The sequence below is a fragment of the Lepisosteus oculatus genome, chromosome 8 (assembly GCF_040954835.1).
Source record: "Lepisosteus oculatus isolate fLepOcu1 chromosome 8, fLepOcu1.hap2, whole genome shotgun sequence".
NCBI lineage: Eukaryota > Metazoa > Chordata > Actinopteri > Semionotiformes > Lepisosteidae > Lepisosteus > Lepisosteus oculatus.
The window spans coordinates 47,540,767-47,553,205 of NC_090703.1; the positions used below are offsets into that span (position 1 = coordinate 47,540,767).

General features: G+C 48.8%; 1 protein-coding gene across 1 annotated transcript; it reads left to right on the forward strand.

Annotated features, from left to right (window-relative positions):
- The first annotated feature begins 59 nt into the window (after positions 1–59).
- Positions 60–11,252, forward strand: ripply1 (ripply transcriptional repressor 1). The gene is made up of 4 exons (XM_069193638.1): positions 60–8,590; positions 9,068–9,146; positions 10,208–10,284; positions 10,905–11,252. The coding sequence occupies exons 1-4, from the start codon at positions 8,490–8,492 to the stop codon at positions 11,152–11,154; spliced, it is 507 nt and encodes a 168-aa protein (XP_069049739.1). The 5' UTR covers positions 60–8,489; the 3' UTR covers positions 11,155–11,252.
- The last annotated feature ends 1,187 nt before the right edge of the window (positions 11,253–12,439 follow it).

The following is a 12,439-nucleotide window of genomic DNA, read 5'->3' on the forward strand; positions in this document are numbered from 1 at the left end:
AGCACAGACACCGCACACCAGACAAAGCACAGAACCCCACACCACACACACCCCACACCCCACACCAGACACAACACACCACAGACACTCCACACCAGACACAACACACCACAGACACCCCGCACCAGACACAACACACCACACACACCCCACACCAGACACAACACATCACACACACACCCCACACCAGACACAGCACAGACACTCCACAGCTTTTACAGAAACCCAGCGGGGCAAATCATGGTCAAAGACAGAAGCAAATGCACTGGAACAGGGTAAATGTGTGATGAACACATGGGCACAAAGAGCAAAGATTATGTTGTGAACCTGCTATGGAAAACTGTGATGGAGGAGCTAATGAGTTGTTACAGTGCTATAAACAGAGCACATGATGTTCTGAGTCACTTTATTGCCTTATAGCAGGGGTGTCAAACTACTTTTTAAGGGGGGCCAAACTAAAAACATTTAATCATGCCGTGGGCCACACATGCAGATACATACTGATTAGAGTTTTATAACTTATAAATTTTTCCACATAATCAAGTGAATGTAGCCTCTACAAACAAAACATTGCTTCAGTATTCCTCTATTTAAGAATATGGTTGAGCATTTCATAAAAGAAAATGCATTCAAGATAAAAATAAGATCAAGCATTTTAGGTAATGTTTGGCAATGTAACTATATTGCACAAAATGAATGGAAATAAATACATGAATTGAAATAAATAAAAACAAACAAACCCAGATAAGGATAGGTCTGCATCACAAACTGTAAGCCTACTGTTGCTTTGCCAGGCCAGCAACCTGAGCTCTTTTCTTTGAGGCAAGAAAGTCTAATCTGGGCATAAAATCCTGAACGGCAAAGGAATGTGCAATAAATTCGGTCGCTTTCTCTGAAAGCTGCTCTTGTAGATCGTTAGCAATCTCGTCCACTCGAGTAGCCATCGTACGTCTAGTGAGACGACTGATGTTTGCAAAAGCAGGCCCTGTCTCTGGACACACTACTTCAGAAAATCGCCCTCACAGAATGGTCTCCCTGATTTAGCTATTTCCTCAGCCAAGATAAAACTTGCCTTCACGACAGTTACACGTTGAATAGCAAGATGATAGTGTTTTTCTACTACTAGACTCGAGGTGATATCTGCGTAAAGGAAGCCAATCTAATTAGTTTTACTCCAGAGGGGAAGGGAGGACGCCAATACTCAGTTGTCGCGTGATGTGATTGGAGCCGAGGGCTCATGGGAAATGGAGTTCCTTCTGTCGCAGAACTCATGCAATATACCGGGAAAAGTCTTCCAAGAGCCAGATTAAAACAGATTGAGTTTAATTAATTAATTATCTTACACTTCTATAGCGCTTTTCTGGACACTCCACTCAAAGCGCTTTACAGATAATGGGGACTCCCCTCCACCATCACCAGTGTGCAGCCCCACCTGGATGATGCGACACCAGTACACTCCCCACACACCAGCTCTCAGTGGGGAGGAGAGCAGAGTGATGAAGCCAGTTCAGAGAGGGGGATTATTTGGAGGCCATGATTGGTAAGGGCCAATGGGAAATTTGGCCAGGATGCCGGGGTTACACCCCTACTCTTTTCGAGAAACGCCCTGGGATTTTTAATGACCACAGAGAGTCAGGACCTCGGTTTTACGTCTCATCCGAAGGACGGCGCCTGTTTACAGTATAGTGTCCCTGTCACTATACTGGGGCAATAGGACCCACATGGACCGCAGGGTGAGCGCCCTCTGCTGGCCCCACTAACACCTCTTCCAGCAGCAACCTTAGTTTTTCCAGGAGGTCTCCCCTCCAGGTACTGGCCAGGCTGCGGGCTATATACATATTATTGTATATATAGTTTGACACAGGTGCCTTATAGAAACCGTGACCCTGCCACTCCACAGTATTTACATGTGTTCTTTATTCATAAAACATTTACCACCACAGTTAGTGCTGTTTGCCTTGGAGAGATAAAGTGTCACACGAACCATTCAGAAGGCCAGGTTAGGAGGAGCAGGAGTCTTGTCTAATTTCGGAATGCTGAGCTTGTTTTCCCTTTCAAAAAAATAAGGCACAGGACGTTCTGTGATCGGACAGGTCATGACGAAAACGGCCCAATGTCTCTCCAGTGTGGGTGATGTATTTTTTAACATAAATGTAAACATTTTTTTTATTATGCTTCACCATGCAAGAGTTTAAATTACAATTGTATTCTTCAAAAGGCGAGATGCCATAACACGGGTGTGTGCAACCCTGCAGACAAGTGCGTTTTTGTTGATGTAGTAACTTGATTATCCCAGGAATGGGTCAGCGATGGGCCTTGAGACCGACATGTAGCTTTGCGATTTTTATTTCGTGTCGGGGGGGGGGGTGTCTAAACTGCATCCTTGAATAAATCCCCTGCTTCTGGAACCAGAATTATTGTGCCCCAAGTACTCACAAACTGAGGAATTAAAACCTGCAGCGACGTGGCCATCCAGAACCAATCTTCGCTGCACCTGCTTTGAAATGTTTTGATCCTTTATCCGTCCGGAAAAAAAAAAATATCACCTTGCGATGCGGTCTGCGTCCACTAGAGGGAGCCCTTTACTGCGCGCTTCAGCTGTGGCCGCCGGACGGGGGATTGAGAACAGAGCGAGAGTCATAAAGGACACGAGGTCGCGAGGACCATTTGGCCCGTATTTTGTTTATTTGGTGGCTGGTAGTCGATTGATCCAAATTGAAGCTCATCCATCTATCTCTTGAAAACAACAAAAAAAAAAAATAGGGTAGTGGCTTCAACAACGTGGCTGGGTAGCTTGTTTCACACCCCCTCTACCCTTTGGGTACAGAACTGTGTGTTGTTTTCACGTTTAATGGCTTTTTTATGTACTGTAATTTCATGCAGATGGTTCCCAGCAGCAGTGACTTGGTCTATTTTGGTGGCACAGGGGTCCTGTAAAATATAGTCACCCTTGCGTGTTATTGCACTGAATTACCATTGAAGGAGAGATGTATAAATACATATTGATGACACTCGCAGAAGGCTCCACAGCCGAAATGTTGAGTCTCTTTTCTTTACCTTTCAGCACAGATAAACCTTTTACCCGTTCCTCTGCAGCCTCGGCACAGCTCCCTGCTCGAACTGCGATAAAATATCAGTCATGTTTATGCAATGAAAATGAACAATGGAGAAACACAGAGATCCCCTGGATTGGAAACACAGGAATGTTCCAGCCACGTCCCGGGATCGGAGACGCTCTCTCCCCTGAATTATCCGGATAACTTACACGTTAAATTAACCCAAGCCGGGGCAGCGGTACAAGTCTTCAGACATGTGTAGATGGTTGCTCTTAAACTGTCAAGCTGAGCCTTAAGCATAAACCCAATCCTACCGTTAACCATAATTGTAATCATGGGCCTAAATCTAACCTTAGTGCTATTCAAGCATTAATAACAAGGGTCCTGGGGGCCAGATCTGGGCTCCACTGTACGGCCAGTGAGGTGCTGGGCTGCGGCTTGCAGAGAACAGCTGCTGTCCAAGGTCAGGTGGGTCAGTGCCTTGTGTGGTTTTCACCCACAATCCACCTGGAGCCGTGCCAGGGCTGCGCTGCGTGGATCAGTGCTGGCCTGGGAATCGCGGAGCAATCCCGGGGCCATCCCAGAGCTATCCCGGAGGTGCCGAGAGTGTCTCCTCCGGGCGCGAGCTCAACAAGGTGTGAGGCGGAGGTGCCGGGGCGTCGGGGAGGGCGGGGGGCCCAGCCTCTCCCCGAAGTGTGCCTGCAGAGGTGTGAGTCTGCTGCCAGGCCTGGAGGTGCGAGCTGCGATCTGGGGTGGGAACGGTCTGACCTGATCCAGGGAACGGTCTGACTCGGCTTCATTGCACAGAAATCACCCCCCTCCGCTGCATCTTCCATTGGTAAAGGTTTATTCCAGGCTGAAAAGAGAAGAAAAGAAACACGACGTTTCGGCTACGGAGTCTTCTTCGGGTGTAACTGGTGTCTTGCTTTGTCGTGTTGTAGACTATAGGCCATGAAGGAAATTGCTCTTGTCAAGCGGAGCCGTTTAAAGTGAAAACTCACTTTAGATGTCGTTTATGAAGAGTTGAGTAAGACGTCCATGAAGAGGTTCAGGCTGCTTATTGTGTGCTTGGCTGGATCATCAGTGTGAGAGTCGGAGAAAACAGTTTTCCTCACATTGTACAGTATTGCCCTGTGTGTGGCAAATCTCCCAAAGGGGGGTCCTGAGAAGCCATCTTGGTATTTGTTTGAAAGATCAACAAGGATTTTGGTGCATCAGTCAGGCACTTTCCACTTAATTCTAGCACAGGTTTGATTGTACAATTGAGGTAGGGGGTTGTGTGAATACAGTGACTCATAAACATAACTGATACTCACCCTCTTGTGCTCCAGTAGGAAACCTACTGAAGCCCGAGCAATATTTCATCTAAATTAAAGATAATATTTTAGTTTTGAAACGGATTACTGACAGATTCAACTGCATTTCTATGCATGGACACATCTTACTCTGCATACCGTACAGGGTGTTTTTAAAAACGGGTTGACCTGTTTAGGCTGCTGTCCTGGGGAGCAATTACATTCTGTTAGAGGTGCTCCTTTGTTCATAGACCCAGTTAGAAAGGAAGGCTCATTTACAATGACAACCTGAGACCCTTACTCATACATGGGGGGGGCAGGGGGGGCTGTGTCTGCAGGTTTGCCAGGTCTCTCCAAAGCAGCAGCACCTGAAGAGCTCCGGGAAGCTGTTGAATAATTGGTCCCGTTAATCCGATAATGATCTGATGTAGGTTGGTCTGGAATACTTGTGATCTTTTTGCTAACCCTTCTCAATAAGGGATTAATCTACAAGGAACCAGGGGAAGATGGATGAGTACCCCATGATCACATCGTCACTTCAAGTACATTTCTCATCAGCTCCTATTAGTGCAGGTGCTCACGTTACTCCTGTCCTGGAGTCATTGCACTGGCTTCCATCAGGTTTTGTGTCCACTTCAGAACCCTCATGCTCACCTATAAGGCTCTCCTTGGCTTGGCACCTCGGTACCTGTCTGATTTACCATCTTCACTCCACCTCGCAGTCTTCACTTGTCTGACTCTGGTCTCCTGTTCATGTCCCAGTGTAGCAGGTCAAGAACCCTCTGATCTGGGGGGAAGCAGCCCCTGAAGAGCTGCAGGAAGCTGTTGATTAATTGGTCCCATTAATCCAATAATGAGCTGACGGGGCTGGTGAAGAGCTCAACTGGAAGGAAAGCCCTCTGGAAATGCAGCTTGCTGGCTCCTGTCCCTGTCCCTGTCCCAGAGCGTCTCTGGTGGACAGCCGCAGTGCCCCTGGGACCTGTTCCTTGCTCCGCGCTGCTGCCCTAAGCTACAGCTGTAGGAGAACAGTATCTCATGGACAGCAACAGTGCAGATTTATGGGCTCTTAAAACAAGGGGACTCCCTTGGATCTGTACCCGGGGAACACAGCACACTCCCAGTGTGGACAACAGTGACCACAGTGCCGTGTGGTGCGTGCTGCCATTGTCCACTAGAACTTAGTGTGGATGAGAGCTTCAAATTTCAGTGCTCATAGTGCACTTCTTTACTACAGCCTTTGACTAAGTATTAGCATCCTGTACATGTTAATGTATTTATTGAGGCCATATGCTGACTCCATACTGTACATGCTTTCTCTTTATCAATGTGGACCTAGTTCTATACATATTAAGTACATCTGTGTGTCTAATTGTGAACTTGCTTTGCTGACACTTTCATGCGAGGCAGCAAGCGCTGGTGCTCATTCACACAGCTGGGCGTGTTATTGGGCTGACCTGCCCGATGCACTGCTAATCCCACTGTCCTTGCAGTTAGGAGCCCAGAACCCAAACCAGTACTCCAAACTGCTGCCAATACTCGACAAACTGCACTGCCGTTATACTCTGACGAGCCATTTATGTGCACACTGTGAAATAAGCATTACAGTACTCCGCATTATCACGAACACATATATATATATATGTTGCAATATATGTTCAATTCAACTTTATTGTGTTTCTCATTAGTTGCTCAGGTGCAGTATATAAATAGAACAGAAGATAGGACAATAGACAGTAACACAATAACAATAACAGTGTAATAACATAACATGTAATAAAAACTGTGCAAAATCCGCAGAGAAAATAATACAACAGGACAGAAACAGTGCAGGGTAATTCGGGGAACAGCGCAAGAATAGTAATGATTAATAAATATTACAACTAATAGTTTTACTGAGCTGTCGAAGGGACAGTACAATTTCGGCTGACATATATACAGTATATTTAGTTGTCAATTGCTTGATTTTAGGGGGTAGATGGTCGACATTCCTGTCTCAGCGGGGGCCGGGGACGATGTTATTGCAGAGCTCTGCTGTCCAACGGGTGGCAAATGTGAAAACAGAAGCGCCCGCTCCGCGACCAGTTGGCGGAGCAAACAAACCGCGTCGGGGCCCGGGCTGGGGGAGAGGACATCTGGATCCGCGGGGTGAACTTTTGTCGCGGCGCTCTACCGCGGGGCGGGGAGGACTGACCCGGGAGGGAGCCGGTCCCAAAACGTCCGTTTTCAAAGACTCCGAAGGGGCGAGCCTTAAAATAAAGTGGAGGTTTACTGCAGACTGCGGGTCTCGTTTATCTACACTGTACGTGAAAAAGGTCCTTACCAGTATCGCGTCTAGCCCATCAAACAAGAAAAAAAAATCAGATAGGGTATATCTTTCTCGTCTTTAAACCTGGTCATATCTACTTTTAATATAGGTTATCTGGAGAATATACGAGTTATTTGAAGTACATATGGGTTATATAAGTAGATATGGGTCATCTGGAGTATTTATGGGGGTTATTAAAGTATATATGATATTTGAATTCTAAATGCAATGAAGAATGAGAATTGTGCAGCTTGTTCTATGTATGTGTGTGGAGGGTATGTTTATTCGCTTTCAGTGAACCTCATATCGCATCTGTGCACTGTTAAGAAATAATGGGGATTCCTATCGCTCGAACCTCGTCCATTTGTGCCGTTTGTGTCAGTTTGCTGCCCTGGCGGGGGGGCTGTGTGTGTGTGTGTGGGGGGGGGGGATATCAGCCCGAAGCCCTCAGAGCCCATTAGAGGGTCATTACCCAGAGACACAGTCGCCTCTCCCACCTCACACCTCGCCACACACGGGCTGCAGGCGCGTGCGGCTTGCGCTCCGGGTTTCCAAGGGCAGCCAGCAGATTTCAACACGCTAGGCTTTTTTTAATTGTAGGACGGGTGGCTTTCGTGAAGGCTTTCACGGTTTTCACTGAAGAAAAATGTTTCGAGAGACAGCGAGAAAGGAGAGTATTCTTTTCTCGGATAGTCGCACGAATCTGATGATGTTCTGTTTGTTGTTAGAAAAAAAGAATGGACTGCTTGCATTCATTCTTGAAAGCCAATCAATTTCCACAGTTTTCTCTCTCCCAAGACTCGTATACTTAGATAAAGACGCACCTTACATCAAGCAAGACGTAAGACTTTCTCCCTAGTGTTCGGTCATTAACATTTAACCAGGTAAAAATACGTAGTTTATTCATCTTTGAGTCATAAATGGGTTTATTAATCTCTTTAATCGTCAGAAGTTTTTGGTGTTCTCGGATAATGTGGTCAGAATGTTGGGCCTTCTTTCGCGAGCGCAAGTAGTCCAGGACAGGGGGTTTAGACTGAACCCCGAAAACTCCTAAATAAGCAAAGTTCGTGGGCTTAGGTCTTGCAACACTAATTACATAGATCAAAAACAGTGATAAGATATCTTACAATAATTTTGTAACTGAACAGTATGATCTGTTAAAAATGGCCCTTTTAACATACTCTTTTAACAAGCTTAATACGCAACGGGCTTTCATATACAAATTGTGTGTGACACATCAAGGTATGTGCCACAGTAAGGTTTTAATAAGGGCAAACTCATATCGGGATTTCGCCCTCGATATTCTTATCTTAAAATAACTGCCCTCGCTTCTCACGGGCCGAGCAGCTACAGCGCTCTTTATCATCAGCTCTGGGCTGGAAAGTAATTTTCAGTCTTAATTAGCCCCCCGCCCCCCTGCTCCCGCGCCCCCCGCGGACTTTCTCACAGATGGTGTCTGACTTTCCGCCTTCTTGTTTTCTCTTGCCGCCTCTCTGGTACCGCATTTCTCACCCCCTCGCTGCGGGTGTCTCTGTTTATCCAAGTGGGACACTTTAACACCAAAATGCACATCGTTTGGTAGCGGTGCGCCCTCCCCCCCACTTCCCTCTACCCAACCACCCCCCCCACCTTTGCCGAGGTCTTTAAAAAGCCGGGACAGAGGCACAACCGCAGCCATCACACGCACCGAGAGCAGACTCCTCTCTGTCGAGGCGAAGCTGACCGTCCCGGGGCCACGAGAGAGACAGGGCGAGAGCAGACGCGTCCAGAGCAGGAAGAGAGGGAGACACGGCTCGCGCTGCGCTGCAGGAGAAGACCCCGCGACCACAGACAATGGAAGCCGCCTGCGTCGCCAGCAAACAGGCGTCTCTCGGGACGCCTCCGGTGTCGTTCCGGTGTGCCCTGAGCACCAGCGGGCCCCCCCTCGGCTGCAGGTGAGCCCTCGCACGCCAGGCCAGCAGTCAGCATCTCCCCCTGTCGCCGAGAGGCTGGTGACGATAGACTTCGTGCCCGCTCGCGATCAGTGGCGAATGCCTTCCCGGTTTAGGACATTCTGCTGTGGATTTGCAAGAGGTACTCTTCTTTGCGCGACAGCATTAGAGCAATGGGGGAAGTTAACCGGTGCTTAAGATTAAGAAATAATAATAAAACGGCATGGAGCACCGTGTGCGTTGCAAAAATAATGTCATGTCTGTTGTTTAAAAAAATACGCGTGATATGGGAAGGTTTTGGAGGATCCGTGCAGTTTAAACCAAATCCTCGCTCTGCTGCTGCATGCCGACACGGCTAAGATCAGAATCACAGTTGCACGACGGTGACTCCTACAGCCGCGCGGATGGTGTTTAGAATGAAGTGCGCGCGCGCTCAGCGCTGATTGACGCTAACCCCGTGCGCTCGTGCCCTGCCCGCAGCCCGGCAGCCCTGTGGAGACCCTGGCTCGCGACGGCCGAGGATGCGCGGAGAGCAGCTCGGAGACGGCAGCTGACCTGTGTAAGTTCCCGTCGGTCTGTGCCTTTGTTGTGCAATGTGTGAGAGGCATTTACACGCACGGTCTCTATTCTCTCTTCGTAACTGTCTGTGCAGTCCAGCCGCAAACCTTTTACAATACACGGGACAGACGTAACTCCCCCTTTCTGCACAATTCGTATTGTACACATTCCCATCTGTAGTCCTCCCCAGCAGCTACAGCACGTTTCCCGTGCACGCTGTTCGTTGTTTCTGCCTGTGCAGGAACTGTAAGAAAACATCGGCGGGCCTAGTTTGCCCGATCTGTCGTTGCAATATGAAGATGAGATTTTTTTTTTTAAGAGGTGAAACAACTCATCCAGTGCCGTTTTGCACTGGCTTGTCCAGGCATGGCAGGAGGAGGAAGGGGGAGAGGGGGCAGGGTTAACAAGGAGGGGGGGGGTGTCTGGGGTGTGCCGGAGAAGTGTGGCAGATTTCTGACACCTGGACAGACAGGCCTGAGAGAGGGCGGAGTGGGGAAAGGAGAGAAAGGGATTTTAGCACCGAGACACGATGCCATATGGGCAGAGAGGCTCAGGCACTGAGCCCGGAGCTGACGCCTGAGGTGAGATGTGCAAACACAGCCCCTCTTGCTGTCAGTCCCACAGCCCCTGTGCGTTTGGGGGCGCCAGACCGGGGCAGACCTGGGGCCTGTTTCCCATTGGCACTGCTCTGAAGCCTGTCGGGCTTCCCGCACTCACAGAGCCGCCCGTGGCAGGATGGCGTTCGCTCCTTTATTCCTTACTTTAAAAGGAAAACAATCGCTGTGCGGGATCCAGCCCCAGGGGCAGAGATCTGAAAACACAGTCCGACTAAACTCAGGAGGTGGCCATCAAGAAAGGCTCCTTTCCACCAAGAGCTGGGGCTAATGATCACATGCTGAATTCTGAGTGAGCAGGGGAGCTCAGGAAGAGTCTGGAGTGTCAGGATTCTGGGTCAGCGGGCAACTAGATGAGCACAGTGGTTTGACTGGCAAGGCTGCTCGGTTTTAGCAGCGGTCTGATCCGGGCGGTTTCTGACCTGACGACCTGTTCTCTCCTGTGCAGCCCTACTCCAGAGCGGCAGAATCGCACAGCTGTGTGAGCGATGGAAAGACGCAGTCCTTCTTCCAGCACCCTGTCAGGTGAGCTGCTGCTCCACTGAACTCGCTACGGCCTTCACCCTGTCCCGACCTCTGAGTTAGCAGTGTGTGGGCGACCACATGGCTGGCCAGTGCTCCGACAGTGTGCTCCAGTGCGGGTGCACGTGTGAGCTGTAGAATACATGTTTTTAAACACAAGTTTTCAAGTACTAAAGGGCCTGATGGGTTTTTTTTAATTCAAAAGATACCCGGAGACTCTGTAGATTATTTGTTCTTGGAGAGTGGCAAGCTCTGTTCCTCATTCAGGCCTGACAGTTTGACACTGTCCTCACCATCTGTGGTGGCATCAGTCTTCATTACCGCAGCCATTATGCCGAAGATGATTCCAGTGCAGCTCCAGTCGATTGCATTCAGAGTGCCGCTAGAGACTGAAAACGTTCTGTTTCCGTTTTCGCGCAGTAAGATTACAGCAAAACTCTGGGAACCCAAACTGTATGTGGTGTCATGGCTTCACACGTCATCCATTAGGGGATACAGAACGATGATTATTTTATGAGAGGTGAAAAATTGATATCACACTACACAGTATTTGAGGTCCATTGACAAAAACACTTTTCCTACCGAGTCTGAGCTCACCTGTCCTTCTCATTTCCCCCTTCCAGACTGTTCTGGCCGAAGTCCAAGTCCTATGACTACCTGTACAGTGACGGACAGGCTCTCCTGAAGAACTTTCCAGCCCAGGCTACCATCAACTTCTATGAAGAGTCTGACAGCGAGGAGGAGGAGGAGGAGGAGGATGACGACGACGACGAGGGGTGTGAGACGGAGGAGGAGGAGGAAAGCGAGTCGGGGTGCCACCCATCTCGGACGAGCCCGCGCCAACCTCCGTCCGGCATCTCCTGCTACAACTGAGCCCCGGCACTGATCCGAAACACAGCGCCGGTTGTGCAACGTCTGCAGAGAGCGGGTCATGCCGCGTCTATCCCAGTCGGGCTCCAGGCTGTCCCGGCTGGCAGGAGCTCTGGAGCTGGTGCCTCTGCGCTGATGGAACATCAACTCCTGTGATGAATCCCGGGAAAGACTCCAGGGGGAACTGGAAATGTGGGAGGGGGCATTTCAATATGGAAGACCGACACTTGTCAGGTTTTAAGCTGAGCGGGGAGTTGCAGTGACGAGGTGGGGGGGGAGATTCCTATCAGTAAGTTTAGATTGTATTTATTACCCTTTTAAGGAAAGGTGCTCTTAGCCCCCTCGTGCATTGACATGGGCTGGGCCCAGGTTATCTCCTGTCCCTCCATTCTCACCTCTCGGTGTCCTGTGCCAGAGCTGTCAGTGGCCATTTTATTTGACACAACAGACAGAAACTCTGAGCTCATTGCAGGCTAGAGAGTCCGAGACTGAAGATGTGGAATATTGTCCCATATTGGGACAGAGGCTTTGCTAAGAGACTCCTCTTATCCCGGGTCGAAACTTTGTATTTTGGGTGTAAAACTATTCAGATTTCTAATAATATTTGTAAATTTAACTTATATTGTACAAAGTCAAATTTGAAAAGCGCTATTTTTGTATTTTTATATGTTTTTTTTTACTATTTTATTAAATTCTTTAATATAAGGAATTCATGGAAATAAAGCTTATACCGTGAAAAAGACCATCTCCAGTTTGAATGTGTGTACGACAAAGCGATGAGGTTCAGTTGTTTGTTACAGAAGTCTCCTTTTCCCGGCTCAATCCGGTGTGTCCATTCCAGGGAAACCAGACCAGTCACAAATGAGAGGAGCCATCCAGCCATCCAAATGGCCGGTTTGCTAGTTGGTAGTTTAACTAATCCCAGGATTTCATCCAGCAGTTTCTCAAAAGAAACCGGCAGCTTGTTCCACACCCCCACCTCCCTTTGCGTAAAGAAGCGTCTCCTGTTCCCAGTTTTAAATGCCCGCTCTACACCGGGGCCACATGGTAGTGCAGGCCATGATCTCTTTGTAGGTTAATGTGTCATCAGAGAGCAGTCTCTCCATCTTCCCCGCACAGAAAGCTGATGCCTCAGAGCCAAGACCCCCCCCCTCCTTTGATCTTTCCTGTCCCATTGTGACTCCTTGCTGGGTCAAGAATACCCCCTCCACACGCACACACACAAACAAACCCACAGCTGCCTGACTCCCCGTTTCAAGGCACTGCCTGTCCTGAGTCATCCGGTCTG

Bases quoted from the DNA above. Each gene is read 5' to 3' on its own strand.
- ripply1 (XM_069193638.1), top strand. From the start codon at position 8,490: ATGGAAGCCGCCTGCGTCGCCAGCAAACAGGCGTCTCTCGGGACGCCT. The intron at 8,591-9,067 runs GTGAGCCCTCGC...CCCTGCCCGCAG, and splicing joins GGGCCCCCCCTCGGCTGCAG to CCCGGCAGCCCTGTGGAGAC. The intron at 9,147-10,207 runs GTAAGTTCCCGT...TCTCCTGTGCAG, and splicing joins GGAGACGGCAGCTGACCTGT to CCCTACTCCAGAGCGGCAGA.